Source organism: Tiliqua scincoides, chromosome 3, assembly GCF_035046505.1.
Source record: "Tiliqua scincoides isolate rTilSci1 chromosome 3, rTilSci1.hap2, whole genome shotgun sequence".
Classification (NCBI taxonomy): Eukaryota; Metazoa; Chordata; class Lepidosauria; order Squamata; family Scincidae; genus Tiliqua; species Tiliqua scincoides.
The window spans coordinates 187,849,638-187,866,942 of record NC_089823.1 but is presented as its reverse complement, the minus strand read 5'-3'; the positions used below and the strand labels follow the sequence as shown (position 1 = coordinate 187,866,942).

Below are 17,305 nucleotides of genomic sequence, written 5' to 3'. Positions count from 1 at the left end.
GCAGAGAAGGAGGGGGGCAGGACTGGCAGAGCTCAGCTCCGCTGGATCCAGAGCCCCATGTTGGGTCTCGCAGCCCAACATGAGGCTTCTTGATTCTGCACTGGCTAAAGCACTGCCGGAGAGTTGAGAGGCTCCATTGCGGGCTACTTCTCTTACTCAAGGGATGGGGATGAATGTCTCCTTCCTCGGAGGGGCTGCTGCTGGCTGCCAGGTGTGCGCAGGATACCACAGCAGCCATTTTTGGTGCCAAAGCAGCCCTGCATGCCAGGTAGCTCAGGACTGGGCTGTAAGTTTCACTGAAATTAGTGGGGATTACTTCTGAGTAGACAATAATAATAATAATAATATGGTATTGGCAACCTTCAGTCTCGAAAGACTATGGTATCGCGCTCTGAAAGGTGGTTCTGGCACAGCGTCTAGTGTGGCTGAAAAGGCCAATCCGGGAGTGACAATCCCTTCCACACCGGGAGCAAGTGCAGTCTGTCCCTGGTCTGTCTCCCTGGCTATGGGCCTTCCTTCTTTGCCTCTTAGCCTCAGACTGTTGGCAAAGTGTCTCTTCAAACTGGGAAAGGCCATGCTGCACAGCCTGCCTCCAAGGTATTTATATACCGCCTTTCTTGGTCTTTATTCAAGACTTTATTCAAGGTGGTTTACATAGGCAGGCTTATTAAATCCCCGTAGGGATTTTTACAATTGAAAGAAGGCTCTATCTTTCAAGAGCCACAACAATTCAGGTGTTTCATTCTGATCTGGCCTCCATCCTGGCCTCCATCCTCCCACGCTCAGAGCAGATGGAATAACTCGGCTCAGCTTGTCAGCTGCTTCAAGGTCGCATGGTGCTGGTGGCCTCGAACTGGCGACCTTGTAGATGTTATCTTCAGGCAAATGGAGGCTCTACCCTCTAGACCAGATCTCCTGCCTTGCGCTGTAAGGCTGCAATCCTATGCACACTTACTTGTGAGAAAGTTCCATTGAACAAATGACTTACTTCCAAGTAAAAATGCATAAGATTGGGCTATAAATAATGTAGTTAACTAATAATGAACAAGCCAGTTTGCTTATTGTGTTTTATTATTGTTTAACTACATAGGATCATCGACATACACAATACTTTACAGGAAAAAAAGGAAGGTCCCTGCCCTGAGGAGTCTAAAGTTTAAATTTTGAAAGTGGAAGAACAAAAGGAGCAGAGAAAAGGGAGAGGATAAAGGAAGGTTGACAATAGATGAATGTGAAGAGAAGATCTGGAACAGACAGGATCATATACCTGCAGTCACAAAGCTCCCTGCATAGTTTGGCAATAATTATTTCTCTGTGTGATCTGCTTCTTTTGGTTATTATAAAGATAAGTACTGTGGCACATTTTGCATGCTAAAAGTTACTGTAGCATTTTGGAAAGCGATGACTGGCTTATCACAAATGTTGGCATTTCTGTCTCACCTCTCTAATTATATCCAAGGCAACTAACAAAGATCATGACCACTTACAAGAAAAACAGATTCAACAACTATGTTGAAAATATTCAGAGACAGACAAAAAAGCAGTGCTTCAGTAACAGAAGATATAGGGCAGCACAGCTTCACAGCCACAAAGCTTGGCAAAATTGATATTTCTTGAGCACTTTTTTAAAAGAGGAGGGATCTCTCACACTCCCTGAGATAGCCCGTTCCACTTCTGGGGGGGGGGGGCTATCACAAAAAAGGTTTTGTTCCATATGCATGCTGAGCAGGCCTTGTTCAATGACGACAAATGGAGCACAGCCTCCCCTGCAGATCTTAATGGACAGATAGATTCTTATGGCAGAAGGTGGACCCTAAGACTGTGTAGGTCTTTATTAACACAAACCTATGCTTGTCTACTCAGAGGTCCCACTGTTATTCAGTGGGGCTAACTCGTAGGAAAGTGTGCACAGGTGGGACTTTGGGTATCCAGTTGGTATCCACTGATTTGACTTACCGCTTATGCCGAGGTCCACCTTTAAGGGTGCAATCCTAACCCCTTATGTCAGTGCTTTCCAGCACTGACATAAGGGCAGTGCAGCTCTGAGGCAAGGAAACAACATTCCCTTACTTTGAGAAGGCCTCCGTGAGTGACACCCAACTGCAGGATGCAGCACATGTCCCATTGGCACTGCTATGCCAGTACCAGAAAGCACTGATATAAGGGGTTAGGATTGCACCCTAAATGCTTTATAACAAGGAAAAAAGCACCCAAATCCAATTTCCCACCTTGGTGCTGTTAAAGAATTATAATTTCATTCCACTAGATTCTATTATTCACCCCCATTTATGGCTGAATGTGGTATAGCATCTACACCAATGCATTCTGGGGGGACAATGTAGGAGCAAGAAACCTGGAAGTGGGTCTAAAGTTATTTTTCCACTGATTTGGTATCCACTGTTTTTTATCAGTGGATAACGAGGCATGACCTGTAAAAGGATTACAGTATAAAGGTAACAACCAGTACCTTGAATTGGACTTGATAATGTATGGGACACCAGTGTAGTTCATGTAGAATAGGAATGTTTTACTCCCTATGCATGGCCCACAATAGCAATGTGGCTGCAGCATCCTGAATGGGTTGTAGTTTTCTAAATATTTTTCAATGGCAGCCCTATGTAGTCAACTCCTGCAAACAGAAGTTGCACTACCCTAACTGAGAAGTGAGCAAAGCATGGATGACTGAGGCTAGAACTGATGTCTCAAGGAAGGGCCATAGCTGGCACACCAGTCAACGTTAGGCAAAAGCATTCCTAGCCATGACAGTAACCTCTCTTTCTAGCAGCAGGATCAGATTCAGAAGCTCCCCTAAGCAATGCATCTGTTTTTTCAGAGAATATACCACTCCATATATAATGTACAGCGCAATCCTAACTTGTGCTGAAACAGGCAGGCAAGTAGGGGCCTGCACAAGATAGGGGCCCAAAGTAGCTCAGCTGGAGGTAAGGAGAAACTCTTCCCCTTACTCCCAGGTAAGCTACTGCAGCCCCAGTGGGTCTTCTCAGACTTGTGCCGCCTCCAGAAGTGGCATAAGTTGGAGGAGAGCAGAGCAGCTTGCAGCCGCTCTCCGTGCTGCTTCAGAACGGCCCCACCTCCTGCTCCCCACCCCCAGGACTGCCCTCCCTCCCCCTCCCCCACCCCAGAACTTTAATTGTGTTTTTTTTTTCTGAAATCAGCGATAGTGATTTTAAAAATTGATTGTTCCCATTAGGTGGAGATAATATAGCTTAATGATAGAACACTGAAAGCCAGTGTTTCTCAAACTGTGGGTTGGGACCCACTAGTTGGGGCTTGAGCCAATTTCAGGTGAGTCCCCATTCATTTCAATATTTTATTTTTAATGATGCTACCATGCTACTAGATGGTACCATGGTATGTGACTGCATTTGGGGAAATGTCATAGACCTGTACTTTTAACAGGCTATTATGAATATTCTTTTAACAATGATAGTCAATGGGATTTACTCCTGCATAAATGGGGAAGGATTGAAGCCTAGGATTGTTAACAATTTTCCTGCTTGATGATGTCACTTCTGCTCATGACATCATTTCTGCTGGGTCCTGACAGATTCTCATTCTAAAAAATGGGTCCCAGTGCTAAATGTGTAAATCACTGTTGAAAGCTGAAGATTGCCCCAGTATCTCCAGGGAGACCTGCAAAAGTCCTTGTCTGCAACCCTAGAGAGCCACTGTAAGTGCACATAGATAATACTCAGCTAATGACTCAAGGCCCAATCCTATCCAATTTTCCAGTGCCAGTGCAGTCATGCCAATGGGGTGTGCACTGCATCCTTTGGGGGAGGTAGTCACAGAGGCCTCCTCAAGGTAAGGGAATATTTGTTCCCTTACCTTGGGGCTGCACTGTGCCTGCACCACTGCTGGAAAGCTGGATAGGATTGGGCCCTCAGTTGTAAGGTAGCTTCCTATGTTCATATGTGTCAAACAGAACTCCAGAGATTCTCTCTGGCCCAGAGATTTCTCACTGCTTTCTACTGATGTTGTGTTCAGAGCAACTGCTGCTGCATGTCAGTTTGAATTATGCAGCATATGGGCAGGTTACAAAAAAAAAATCAATGGCAGACTCTTTCCTCCAAGATCAATACTGCAGTCCTGTTTGAATTTGTTGCAAAAGCCACACTTACACATTCTTATCAGTTTGCATTGTTCCAGAATCAGCTTTTTCCCAATTTAAAGATGCACATACAATCCTGCAGGAGGACAACTGCAAGGTGTTAAGCTATTATCCTTTCTGTCTAGGCTGGTCTTCCCACTCAGCAAATGGAGGGCACTGTCTTCTCCATTTCTCTCCATGCCCAATTGAAGCGATCAGGAATTTGTTGGGTCTTCCCCCACTCCAGTCTCATTGACAGCACAAGCCTAGGCATGTCTACTCAGAAGTAAGTCCCACTGTGTTCAATGGGGCTTACTCCCAGGAAAGTGTTTATAGGTTTGCAGCCTGAATCTCATAGTTATCTCAAACCAAATCTTCTGATTGGATCACAGAGCGTCACTGTTTCAAAGAAACAACCCAGCAGCTGTGCATAAAGAGAACTCACTACATGGTTAATGGGGAGGGGGTGGGAAGGCGATTAAAGGAAGGAGGCCAAAAAGTGTCTTCATGATTCTGGAGTGTATCTGTCCCCGGAGACGGAAACCGCCCGTGCTACGTGGATGTCTCCCCAGCCTTCCCTGGTAATCGGAGAGAACGACTGACATCAGCACTGCGGCAAAATGGACAGCTCCATCAGCATTTCCCCAAGTCATGCTCGCTAGGAAAGTAAGTTGAGAGGATGCATCCGATGGCTGGGGCAGGAAAGATCCGGTGGGATCACCAAGTCCTCGAGGTCTCCAAGCCCTCAGACCATCTCTTCCGCTAAGATTTCAGAAGCAGCACCACCCTGACTCTCGTTCCTGGGTACGCATTCTCTATTCTGCCTTCTCAGGCTGCAATCCCATCCACACTTTCCTGGGAGTAAGCCCCATTGACTCTGACGGGACTTATTTCTGAGTAGACATGCATAGAGTTGGGCTCTCGGCTACCGTTTCCACATTAGCATCACCACCTAATCCGCATCCTGGGCCAGTATCCTGAGCATATCCCACGGAGCGTCCTCCCCACCAGCAGCCACTGAACCCCCAGTTCTCGGCACTCTTAAAGACGCCGCCTGTCTCCCCAACCTCACCCCCAGATCCCTTCCTGGGTTCTGCGGGGAAAGAGTCAGCCAAAAGTTCCCCTGAAATAGTGGGAGGCAGGCTCTCGAGGGTGAAAATAGGCTTGCGGTTGCCAGAGCGCCCAAACACCCCACCCATCTCCAGCAAGCCGCCTTCCGACGCCGACCCCCTCCCAGGGGCGTAGCTAGACGGGGTGCAAAGCACTGAGTTTGCAGGGAGCCTCACCGCAGCGTGCAAGGGCCCCCCTCTCCTTCGGAGCCGTTCTAGGAGGGGGAGAGGGAGGAAAGGGAGAGGCTCCCTGCAAGACTGACCACCCAATCCCGAGTCAGTATGTCTACTCCGAAGTGAGTCCCATTAGCGTCAATGGGGCTTCCTCCCAGTAAAGTGTGGGTAGGCTTATGGCCCCAGGGTCCAATCCTTTGCATGCTTACTCAGAAGTAAGCTCCACGAGAGTCCCCGCGGCCTGGGTAGGATTGGGCTGGAAGAGCTCTGTCCCCCGACCGCGCCCTAAGAGCACAGCCCCCCCTCCCGCCGCCTCTGCAGCGCAGCCGGCGACCCGCCCCCCGTATATAAGGCGGCGCCGGGGCGGCGCGCGCCCACTCAGCCTCAGGATGAGCTTCAGCTCGGAGTCGCACTACCTGGCCTCCTCCTACCGGAAGATCTTCGGGGAGCCGCCGGCGCCGCCGCGCTTCTCGTCGCGCCTGGGCGGCGGCTACCGCTCGCAGTCGGCGACCCGCAGCGGCCTGGGCCTGGGCCATGCGCTGCTCTCGTACCCGCGGCTGGCGCCGGCGGACGGCCTGGACCTGAGCCAGGCGGCGGCGCTGAACGACGAGATGCGCCTGACGCGCGCGAGCGAGAAGGAGCAGCTGCAGGGGCTGAACGACCGCTTCGCCGGCTACATCGAGCGCGTGCGGCAGCTGGAGCAGCACAACCGGCTGCTGGAGGGCGAGCTGGGCGCGCTGCGGCGGCGCCACGCCGAGCCCAGCCGCCTGGCCGAGGTGTTCGAGGGCCAGCTGCGCGAGCTGCGCGCCCAGCTGGACGACACGGAGGCGGCGCGCGCGCAGCTGGCGCTGGAGCGCGAGCGCCTGGCCGAGGAGGCGCAGCGCCTGCGGGGCCGCTGCGAGGAGGAGGCGCGCGCCCGCGCCGAGGCGGAGCAGGCCCTGCGCGCGCAGCAGCGGGACGCGGACGCCGCCGCCCTGGCGCGCCTGGCGCTGGAGAAGCGGCTGGAGGCGCTGCTGGACGAGCTGGCCTTCGCGCGCAAGGTGCACGCCGAGGAGCTGGCCGAGCTGGGCGCCGAGCTGCAGGCGCAGCAGCAGCCGCCGGCCGCGCCCGAGCCCGACGGCGCCAAGGCCGACCTGACGGCGGCGCTGCGGGAGCTGCGCGGCCAGTACGAGGCGCTGGCCGCCAAGAACCTGCAGGCCGCCGAGGAGTGGTACCGCGCCAAGTTCGCCGACCTCAGCCAGCAGGCGGCGCGCAGCCACGAGGCCATCCGCGCCAGCCGCGAGGAGCTGGGCGAGTACCGCCGCCAGCTGCAGGCGCGCACCCTCGAGGTGGAGAGCCTGCGCGGCGCCAACGAGTCCCTCGAGCGGCAGCTGCGCGAGCTGGAGGAGCGGCACCACGCCGAGGCCGGTGGCCTGCAGGTGAGGGCGCGCCCCGCCCGCTGCCAGGGGGCCCTGAGGCTGCGTCTGAGCAGGCGCGTAGCTTTGGGTTCTCAGGCTGCAAACCCAGCCACGCCTACCTGGGAGCAAGCCCCGCTGACTGTAATGGGATTTCTGGGTAGACATGCACAGGTTTGGGCCCTGGGGCTGTAATTGTAGCCACGCTTACTGGGAGTAAGCCCCACTGTCTGTAATTGCATTTGCTTCTGAGTGAACATGCAGAGGGTTGGATCCTGAAGCTACAGTCCTAGCCACACTTTCCTGGGAATAAGCCCCACTGACCATAATGGGATTTGCTTCTGAGTAAACCTACAGAGGATTAGGCCTGGGGCAGCAATCCTAGCCACACTTACCTGGGGAAAAAACCTTATCACTTATAATGGGATTTGCTTTTGAGTAGACGTGTATAGGTTTGGGCTCTGACCATGGTGCTGAAAACACAGGTGCTGTTCCACCTCTGCTTTCATTCTTTGCTGGGGCTCTCCTGGCTGGAGCTCTCCCACCTCTTCTACAACCTTGGTGAGCACCTTTCACCTTGAAATTCTCCTTCTGTTCAACCTCCTGTTGCTGGTAGGCAAAATGCTGAGATAGTTGACTTGGTAGACACTCGGTATAGTCATCCTGGGAACTGTGCGTGTGCCCTGGAGCTTGTGAACATGGGAGTCCTTGGGAACTCAATTGGGTAGGACCGAATCCTATCTAACTTTCCAATGCTAGTGCAGTGGCAATGCAGCCCTGAGTCAAGAGGAACAAGTGTTCCCTTAACTTGAGGAGGCCTGCATGATTCCCCTTCCACCACAGGAAGTGCATGCCCATTGGCAGAGCTGCATCAGTGCTGGAAAGTTGGATAGGATTGGGGTCTTCCACCCCCTTGAAAGAAGCACCTAGTAGTAGAAACCTCTTAATGCTGGCCCATAGTCACTATGAAGCTCCTGGCTGACCTGTCATAAGCATTTAGGCATATATTTCTATACTATATAAATGGTTCTAGTTATTAAATACTAAGACTTTCACAACTGGTATTGTGACATTGAAACAATGTTCAGGCTGATAGGTCATGGTTAAATAAAACTGTTCACAACTTATGTTTCATCTACTACTATACTTGCTAGATTCAAGGGCTACTTACTGTATCTTCATCCTTTGAAAATGCCTACCAAAGTAGTAGGTGAAACATTAGATGTGAACAGCTTTATTTGACTGCAGCCCATCAGCCTGAACATTGTTCATTTTGACATTCTACTTATTTTTTGCCTCTTATGTCATAGTGTGAATTGTGTTATGGAAGCCTTGCTCCTGCTCCCTGTTAATGCTTCCATGTATATGGTGTATATGGTGCTTTACAAAGAATTGGAGGGCAGGTCCCTGTCTCCTGCACACTGGAGTCGCTAGGGGGTGCAGGCCGCACCAGGTCCTGATCTGATGGAGCTGCTCCTGAAGGCAGCCTCCCCCCCCCCTAAAAAGAACAAAAAAGAGGCTTGAATGGTAAGGGGAAAGTTTTCTATTGTGCACTTGTGAAGCCAGGAGGGTCTTTATTCTGATGTGTCTGAAATAGAAGAACTTTAAACTGGGCACTGGGAGGGCTGGAAATCTCACTGATTCTTTTGGGGGGTGTTATTGCAGGCAGACTACAGAGTAAGCTCCATTGACCACTATGGGACTTACTTCAGAGTAGATTCACTTGGTGGAAAAGGACTGGCTCCCCCTTATTTAATTATTTTATTTTAATTTAATTATTTATAATTATTTAATTTAATTTGCTTGATGATGTCACTTCTGGCCATGAGATCACTTCCAATGGGTCCTGGAGAGACTGTCATTCTAAAAAGTGGGTCCCAGTGCTAAAAGTTTGAGAACTGCCGCCATAAGGTGTTAGTAAGTTGACATGGGTGTGTGTGAGAGAGACTCTATAAGTTTTCAAACTCTATAAGTTTTCAAAATCACTAAATCAGAATTTGGAGGAATAAGACCATCATGTTATAATCAATGTGCAATTTCATGCAGAATGCAGTGAAACAAACCACATTGAAATATCTGTGTTAGAACAAAAGGTACAGCCAAAAAACCAGTGGGGGCAGGGCAATGGTACATCACCATGCCCACCTGGGGCGTTGCCCCACCCACTACATGGGGTGATGCACAGGCCTCCCGCTCTGGGTGACGTGAATCCTACTGACGCCACTGCTCCTGCAATCAATTCCTTTGTGTCCAATGGTGTTAGAAGGGAAGGTGCTGTGCAGAGTGACCAGATGTCATAACTGCCAAAGAGGACCAGGCACCCCAAAATGTAGGACATCCAAGAAAATAGTAGGGCATGACAAAATAACAGCTAAGAACACTCATATATTGATTTCATATGGTTAATTTAAACACTGTTACTTGTTAAATTTAAAACTATATTTCATATAATCTATTACATGTATTTTATTAATTACAAGAAGGCTATGTGCTGCCTTCAGGCGACTCCTCACAGGGAAAAGGACATTTAAGTTCTTTTCCAGGGCATGAGGTTAAAAAAAGAAGACATCTGGTCACCCTGGTACTGTGAGAAGGGTAGGTGCGGGCAACAGCCTGAACTGCAGCTAAGAGAGGGTGAAGACATCCCTCTCCATGGTACTGAATGCTGAATACAATGTGCTGTGACCATTTAGTACTCCTTGTTGGCTTATTTTAAAGCCTTTTACCCTTTAAGCTTGCAACTTTATTTAAACCAGCAGACCATTCTAGCATATCAAATTGTTGCATTGCCTAAAAGAGGAACTCCTTGATTATAATATCTTACCAGAATTCCTCAACAGTTATTAACTAATGGGTCTTTTTAAAAAGCTGTACCTGTTTTGAAAAGTGCTGTATGTATGCCAAGAAAGGGTTGCATTGTTGAGTCACTTAGGCTGCAATCCAATGCACACTTTCCTGGACGCAAGCCCCATGACTGTAATGGGATTTACTTCTGAGTAGCCATGCCTAAGATGCTGCTAGGCTAACAATCCTATACACATTTACCTAAGAGTAAGTAAATCCTATACACATTTACCTTATACCCCATTGAATATAAGATTGAGTTTGTGTAAACATGTATAAGATTGTGCTGTTAACTGGTTAAACTACCAATTTTTTATTTGATTAAGCATAGATGCCTTTGTTTTGTTTCATGGGAGTACAGTTCTCACAAATCCATAGGTAGCAATTGGTTTTGTAGAGGAGTAATCTTCCTTTCATGAAGGTGGGAATGTCCCTTCTATGTTGCATGCAGCTATCCTCTAAGCAAGGAATACTTTTCAGCTCTATTTTTGTTATATGTTAAATTAATAAGCCATTTCTGCCTAATGTTGCATATACGCAACACAGTCAAATGTGTACACCTATGGGCTGGGCAGAAATTGCAGTAATTGGGTAAATCAGTTAAGATTTCTCTAGTGACTGCCTGAATTAGAATGCTTCAAAGCTGTAGCAAATTCTTGGAGTATGGTTCTGTATGCAGATTAAGTAAACAGAAAAGCAACTTCAGCAGTGCAAAAAAAGGTAGAGGTGTGTGTGTGTAAAATAGCATCTTCAGACAAGATCTTCCATGGCTAGGGTCTGTGTCTGAATGATTCGGTTGTGTGGGTGGAGCTGACTGCATAGGATCATATTCGGGATCCACATGAGCCGCAGTGTGCACTTGCATAGAATTCACTCACATTGAGTAACATGGCTGACCCTACCTCTGATGTTGCCATCCCACTCTGAGCCCACATAAGGCTCATGTGGTTTATCTACCACTATGTTTGATGGATGACCCAAATGACTCCTTAGAATGTGTTACTTTCAGTAAGGTCATGAGACTTTTATGATGTTCCTGACGTATTGCTATGTAAATTGTATTAGCAAAAACCTTTACACGGATATTGAGTGAGAATGGGAACAAATCTGTAGGAGGAGGTGGAAATCATATAATTTGGTGTTAATATAAAGCAGGAGCGTCCAAACTTTTTGGCAGGAGGGCCACATCATCTCTCTGACACTGTTGTGAGTTGGGGGGAAAAGAATTTATGTTTTAAATTTGAATAAATGAATACATTAGAGATGGAACTTATAGGAATGAATGAAGGCAATAGCTCAAGGCCTATGAAAGGTCTTGCACAAGCAAGTCCAGCCTTTCCTTTGCTGCCACTGTTGCATCACAGATGTGAAACAGCAAGCAGTGGAGGGAGCTGTCGTCCCACAGTTCATGTGAGACGTCACACAGTTGGCCATCATGCTGAGAGCAGTTGCATCAGGCCAACGCGGGCTCCAGCAAGACTCCAGAGGGCCAGAGGCTCATTGGAGGCTGGGGGCTCCCTGAGGGCGGGATTGGGAATCCTCAAGGGCCGCAAGTGACCCCAGGGCCGGGGTTTGGGCACCCCTGATATAAAATAGACTGTGGCCCCAAGCAATGACCTTTTGGACAGGGGCAGGGCTTTAGTGAGAAAAGGTGCTTTGTGGTTTGCATGCAGATATTCTTAAATGGGTGAAACTTCTCTGTAACACGTCTGATAGATGATCTGGGACTGAATCCACAACACTGACCAATGCATGCTGGATGTTATTTTTATTCTGGTCACATGCTGGATCATGGGAGTTTATATATATTTTGCATAACTGTTGTTCTAGGCATGTGAATTTGAAATATAGATATACCTGCATTTAGAAGTTTTTGATTGTGACCTCTGAGGGATGTGTCCCTGTATTTAGTTGTCCATAATGCCTTTGAGAGGAATTCCACATGGTTTTCAACACAGGAGTTACTGAGACAAGTCTTAGATCAAATTTCATCATTCCTCCATTAGGCCCCCACATTGAAACAATATTCTGGTTTCCCTTGATGTTCTTTACAGTTTAGTAAAATCAGTAACTTATTTCATTGTATGATACAGTAACAGTTCTTGAATTTACATTATATGCAGTGTTATAGTAATTACAGTGAAGAAGGAAAGGGGAGACTTAGGTCTTCTCCATCTGGTTTTCATAGCATGATAAAGGCAGAGAAGGTTCTAGAGGAGTGTTTCTCAACCTTTGTGTATCACTTCTCATGGTCTATCTTATCTTAAGTACCACCAATACTGGAAATGTCAGCCCATGGCTCTGCCCCTCTGATCTCACCATGTGGAATCTCCCTGGGAAGGCAAGAAATTTTTGTGCTCTTACCAGCTGGCAGCTCACCAGCAGATTGTCAGCAGTGCTGCTGACAATCAGCTGGTGAGTGGGATCCTCCCTGAGACATAAGCTGATCCTCCAGCCAAAATTGACCCAGGCAGCAGAGGCAGATCTTCACAAGGAGGATCAGCTTCTTGTACCACTTGACAGCAGCTCAAGTACCAGTGGTGGTACACATACCACCAGTTGAGAAACACTGTTTTAAAAATCATTTACAGAGATTTGTAGTCATTCAAACAGTATTTACTCCTGAACATCAAATCTATTTAAAATGCTCAAGATAGGTTATGTTTAGTATTGTCCGTTGATTAATATTGTAGACATATTCCAGTGCCATTCAGTGCTTCATTGCAAGTGTGACCAAAGAATACAAAGCAGTAATGAATTTTAAATACTGAACGGCGAGTAACTAGAAAGATGAGTGCTTACCATTATGCAAACTGCTCTAATTATTATTTAATCATCAAATTATAAACTATGTAGAAGCATTTTAAATGGATAATTGTTTGAATTTGGGTTCTATTAATGTATAGATTATTTTTCATAGATCTAGGGCAGATTCACAGAGTATCTTAATAAGACTGAAATTCTAAATAGGCCAAAATAAAAAAAAATTATCATAGTTTAAGATTATAGAAAGCTCAAAAGAAGAGGTAGGAGTAACTCTTGGATGATTTAAAGCCTATACTAAACATTCACATTTCCAGCTGTGTGTTGGTTTTTAATCTGTATATTAGTGTTGGTATCGGGGTTGCCCAAGCTCCCTCTCTTTTTGTGAAGCTTTCTGCTTTGCCTCCTCATGCTGTCAGCATGCTGTTGGAAAGCCTACCCAGTATCTTGGATATCCTTATTTTTCTGATCAGCAGCTGTACGTAGGGGCTTCCATATTTGAAAAAAATTGTTGCACAAACTGTGATTGTAGTGGCAAACTGTACCTGTGTCTTGATAGGCATTTGCATGTGCAATGCTGCTGTTTGAACAATGGTTTCCATCCCATTTGTTTGTCTTTATGAGTTAGTGCACATGTAGAGTCTGAGAAGGGAACAAGAGCAGAATTCGATTCTCAAGCAGATGTGTGGACTGTCTTGAGAAGGGGAAGCTTTAACCAATTGTTGCACATTGGACTTTGCCTATATATGCCCCAAACTAGCAGTAGTTGTGCATAGTTACCCATGATGAGCTGTGCTATGTATGGGTGAGAATACACATTCCATTGAGAACTATGCAGTGCTGACAGACATCTGCCCTTGGGTACATGTTCTGATGTACATTCAGTCTTTGCTTGTTTGTGCCTGATTGATTCGTGTTTCCCAGTAGAAAGTAACTTGGCTAGCATCAGACCCAAGAAAGGATTGGGATAATTGCCCTTGCTGGTGAAACATGTTAATGTTATAAATCATATGTGGTGGATTAACATGACATCCATAGCTTGCTTCAGTGTTTTTCACAGCTGCTTTGTCACTGAACTGTCTTGGAAACATACCCAACTCTTTGTGCTTGATAGCTCTGTTTCAGAATCTAGTGTTGGAGGAATCACTTGTTTTGATTGGAGTTTTTGTTTGGCTCTTGATTGTGATGATGAGTCTGCTGTAGCAAACTAACAAAGCTTTGTTTTATCGTTGCCTACAAATAGAGAAAGGGAATGCCTTTGGCTTTGAAATCTCATTGCTTTTGTCTTATTCTGTCTTGTTTGTAGGACACCATCAGTCAGCTAGAAAATGATCTGAGAGAGACAAAGAATGAAATGGCTCGGCATCTGAGGGAATACCAGGATCTACTCAATGTCAAAATGGCCCTGGATATAGAGATAGCAGCATACAGGTAACAGTGACAATTTGGAGCTCTGCCTTTTCTTGTTGACTTAAATTGCAGAAAACCAAGCTTAAGCTGAGATGGTGTATATATTGTTGTGGAGGTTTCGTGGTAGGCAGGTTGCCTACTCTGACTGTTACAAAAAAGGGTAATGTATCCTAATGAACAGATCCAAAGTATAATAAGGGTGCCCAGTTAAGTGTGGGTTCCTCAACTTCTTAGTGTCGAATCCCATCTTCTGGTGCTTGCAGATTCTTATGTACTGTCAAATGCTGATGTATTTTTTTCTTTCTTTATTGATGAATAACTAACAAAGAGAGGAAAAATGCATAAACAAATTGCACAAAAGCTACCAAAAAATTAATAAAACAATATATGGCAAGTGATAAGCAATCTGTGTATGCATGCTGATGTATATATATATGGCACTGAGTTTTTCCCTACAGAAAAAGGGGTGGAACCCCCTGGGAAATAGTACATTTACAGATTTGCACACCTTTTTGGAACTCTTATTGTACCATATCTATTTCAAGGCTGTGCCTTGAGTGTTTAATTTAAATGTTCAAAAATATTTTTGAACACTTTCAGGTAGTGGCTTGAGTTTTAGCAGTGAATGACAGCTTTAAGGTTCAGGTGGGAGCTGGCTCTTAAACAGGCCCATTTATCTGTTTATGAATGTGGTATCATATTCCACTATTCAGTCTTCAGAGAAAAGAAATGGATTAAAGATGTCAGTAGGTTACTTAAACATACCAATACAGCCAGAGGGATTGCAGGAGAGATTGCTTAAAAGAAAATTCCATTCTTATTGAATATGAATTATCTTGTACTGTATTGGAACTCATTTAGATACTGTCCCTAGATAAACACCTTGAAGAATAATTCAGGTAACTGTGACCCACCATGTTCCTACAGTTCACACTGCTCTTTCTCTACCAGCTACTTATGGCTGCTGTGCTCTCCCAGCAGCCTGCACCAGCCATTAAAAGACTGACGGTGGAAATAATACCACATTTCAGTTTCTGACCCAGAAATATAGCAAAGTAAAAATTTGGCTACAGTATGGCTGCAGTTTGACTCTTGTTTGCTTGCTAGAGGGATGTGGCTACTGACCACAAACAAGTAAAGTACGTGGTTGAGTTAAAAACAATTTATTTCAGGCATTTGTATTGCCACAGTTTAAGGATCAACATTGGCTTAAAACTGGTAGAACTGTTTCTGAAGCAGTGGCAGTCCTGGAGGTTTTCCCTTCAGGGGCCACCCCCCCCCTATTTGCTGCTCCCTGACCTGGAAGTAATTGTGGTGATGTCATTGTCACTGCAGTTGCTTCCATACTGTCACCCCCTCCATTCCCCCTTTAAAAAAGGGGGGGGAGAAAGGAGGCAACCCAGGCTCCATTGGAGTCTTTTCACATCACTGGAAGGTGCCCAGGAGGAGAGTGCCACCCGCCTCTTGGAAGCAGTGCTTGTCTCTTTGACTTTGCTTCTAGCGGTGCAAAAATACTCCAAAGGACCACTTAGCAGTGGTGTGAAAGGCAAAAGTGGTGCAAAATTGCTCCAAAGGACCACTTAGCAGTGGTGTGAAAGGCTACTTTGGAGCTTAAAGCAGAGTCGATTCCCACCACTTCTGACTGGCTACCCAGTCTGAAGTGGAACAATCTGAGGGCCACCCTCCTCTCTTCCCTTTTTCTTAAAGGGAAGGAGAGTGGCCTTAGGACACAGTTGGAAACTGAGTCTAGAATGGCTGCAGGAGTGCAGTTATTCTAGGTGCAGTTCCCTGCAGATCTGAGGGTTGCCCTCCTCTCTTCCACTTTAAATAAAGGGGAGAAGATGGCGGCTTTCAGATTGGCACAGAACCATGCTGACAGTGGCTGCAAGAGTGCATCCACTGTTGGCATGGTTCCAGATCATGCCAGAAATCAGTGGCAGGGAGACCAAGTTGCGGTGTCTCCCCGAAGCCTAGTGCCCAGGGCATTGCCCCCCCCCCCCCGGGAACATCACTGTTCTGAAGAACTGTTTCAGATTGATCAGGTTTGAATCAGGATCTCTTGATTGAACATCTAGCATCAAGTTCTATTGTGATTTGTTGATCTAGAGATCCTAAATCCTGTCACTGTATCTTTACCATAGCCTGAGGAGTTCATTTCTTAGCTGGGTATACCCTCAAGGCTGCCTATTATGTCGTGGTCTTTGCCAAGATTCTGGAGGCACATAAAATTCTACCAAAATATGATGCTTCTCATAGTTCGGTCAGAATTACTCTTGTGCATTCAGGCAAATTCAGTTATGAATCCTTATCTCATGTACAGTACAACCTTGTTTATTTAAATGGTCTAGGAATTAGAAGTTCTAGCAATAAAGTGTTTGGATAAAGGCTGTGGTTTTCAAACTCCCGGAGAGTTTGAAAAACACAGTAAGTCCATGCAGGGGAGGGGAGGGAGGCAGCGGTGGTGGGGGAAGGCAACAATGTGATCCCCAGGATTGTGTCACTTAGGGGGGCTACAAGAACTGGGATGCACTCACCAGTCCCTGCCGCAGCGTACTGGGGGTGCAAGGAGCCCTGAGCAAGCGTCTGCAGGGCTCCCTAGCCTGCAGAAAGTGAAAGCGGAGCAATTGTGCTCCACTTCCCCAAAACTGGCAATGGAGCGTTGCTCCCTCCTTGCTGCCCCTCGCATTGCTCGCATCGCTGCCTCCTTGCTGCCCCTGCCCCTTAAAAGGGCAGAGGCCAGGGCCTTCAGGCTCCCCAGTTTGAAAACCACTGGATAAAGGGGATGGATATTTACATATCATCACTCTGTCTTTTTAGTACATGGAGTAATGCCTCTGTAAATCTGGTTAATTAAGATTTCAGTGTAGGTGCAATCCAAAATCTTGAATATGGGCTTGACTCATGGAGAAGAATATTGCTTTTTCAAATGTGATGTCCATCAATGGTACTTTTGAGGCAAAACCCCTTTTCTAGTCCTAGCTGGTTGAGGAAGGCAAAAACTGGGACGCATGTCGTTGATTGTCATAGTGGTAATCTCTCTTTCTGTGGTGTTTACAGGAAGCTCCTGGAGGGTGAGGAGACGCGTTTTAGCACGTCAAGCATCAGCATCTCATCTCTAAACCCGCTTTCCAACCCAGGTTACTCCTTCCAACCCAGGATCTACAGTTCATCTGTAGTTAGTAGTTCCAAAATATCCTCTACTCTCCCTTTTAAGAAAGAGGAAAAAGAAGCTAAATTCGCTTCAAAAATTTCATCTGGCCAGGTTACAGAAGCATTTGCTGAAATGATTGAGGAGACCGTAACATCTACTAAGAAAACAGAACCAACAAACCTGGAAGAGAGTAGCATTGTAAACCAAAAAATGTAATCCTTTGACCTTAAATACAATGAGCCTTTAAGGGGGAACAATATAGCTTAGTTGATCTTTAAATTGCCTATTCCTGGATTAAGGTGCTTAATCAGCTCTCGTACACATAACATTCTAATGTTTCACTAGTCAG

The 17,305-nt window shown here is 46.5% G+C and overlaps 1 protein-coding gene across 1 annotated transcript; it reads left to right on the top strand.

The window, feature by feature from the left end:
- Positions 1-5,783: 5,783 nt before the first annotated feature.
- INA (internexin neuronal intermediate filament protein alpha) lies at positions 5,784-17,172 on the top strand. The gene is made up of 3 exons (XM_066622084.1): positions 5,784-6,812; positions 13,702-13,826; positions 16,863-17,172. The coding sequence occupies exons 1-3, from the start codon at positions 5,784-5,786 to the stop codon at positions 17,170-17,172; spliced, it is 1,464 nt and encodes a 487-aa protein (XP_066478181.1).
- Positions 17,173-17,305: the final 133 nt, after the last annotated feature.

Bases quoted from the DNA above. Each gene is read 5' to 3' on its own strand.
- INA (XM_066622084.1), top strand. From the start codon at position 5,784: ATGAGCTTCAGCTCGGAGTCGCACTACCTGGCCTCCTCCTACCGGAAG. The intron at 6,813-13,701 runs GTGAGGGCGCGC...TCTTGTTTGTAG, and splicing joins CCGAGGCCGGTGGCCTGCAG to GACACCATCAGTCAGCTAGA. The intron at 13,827-16,862 runs GTAACAGTGACA...TGGTGTTTACAG, and splicing joins ATAGAGATAGCAGCATACAG to GAAGCTCCTGGAGGGTGAGG.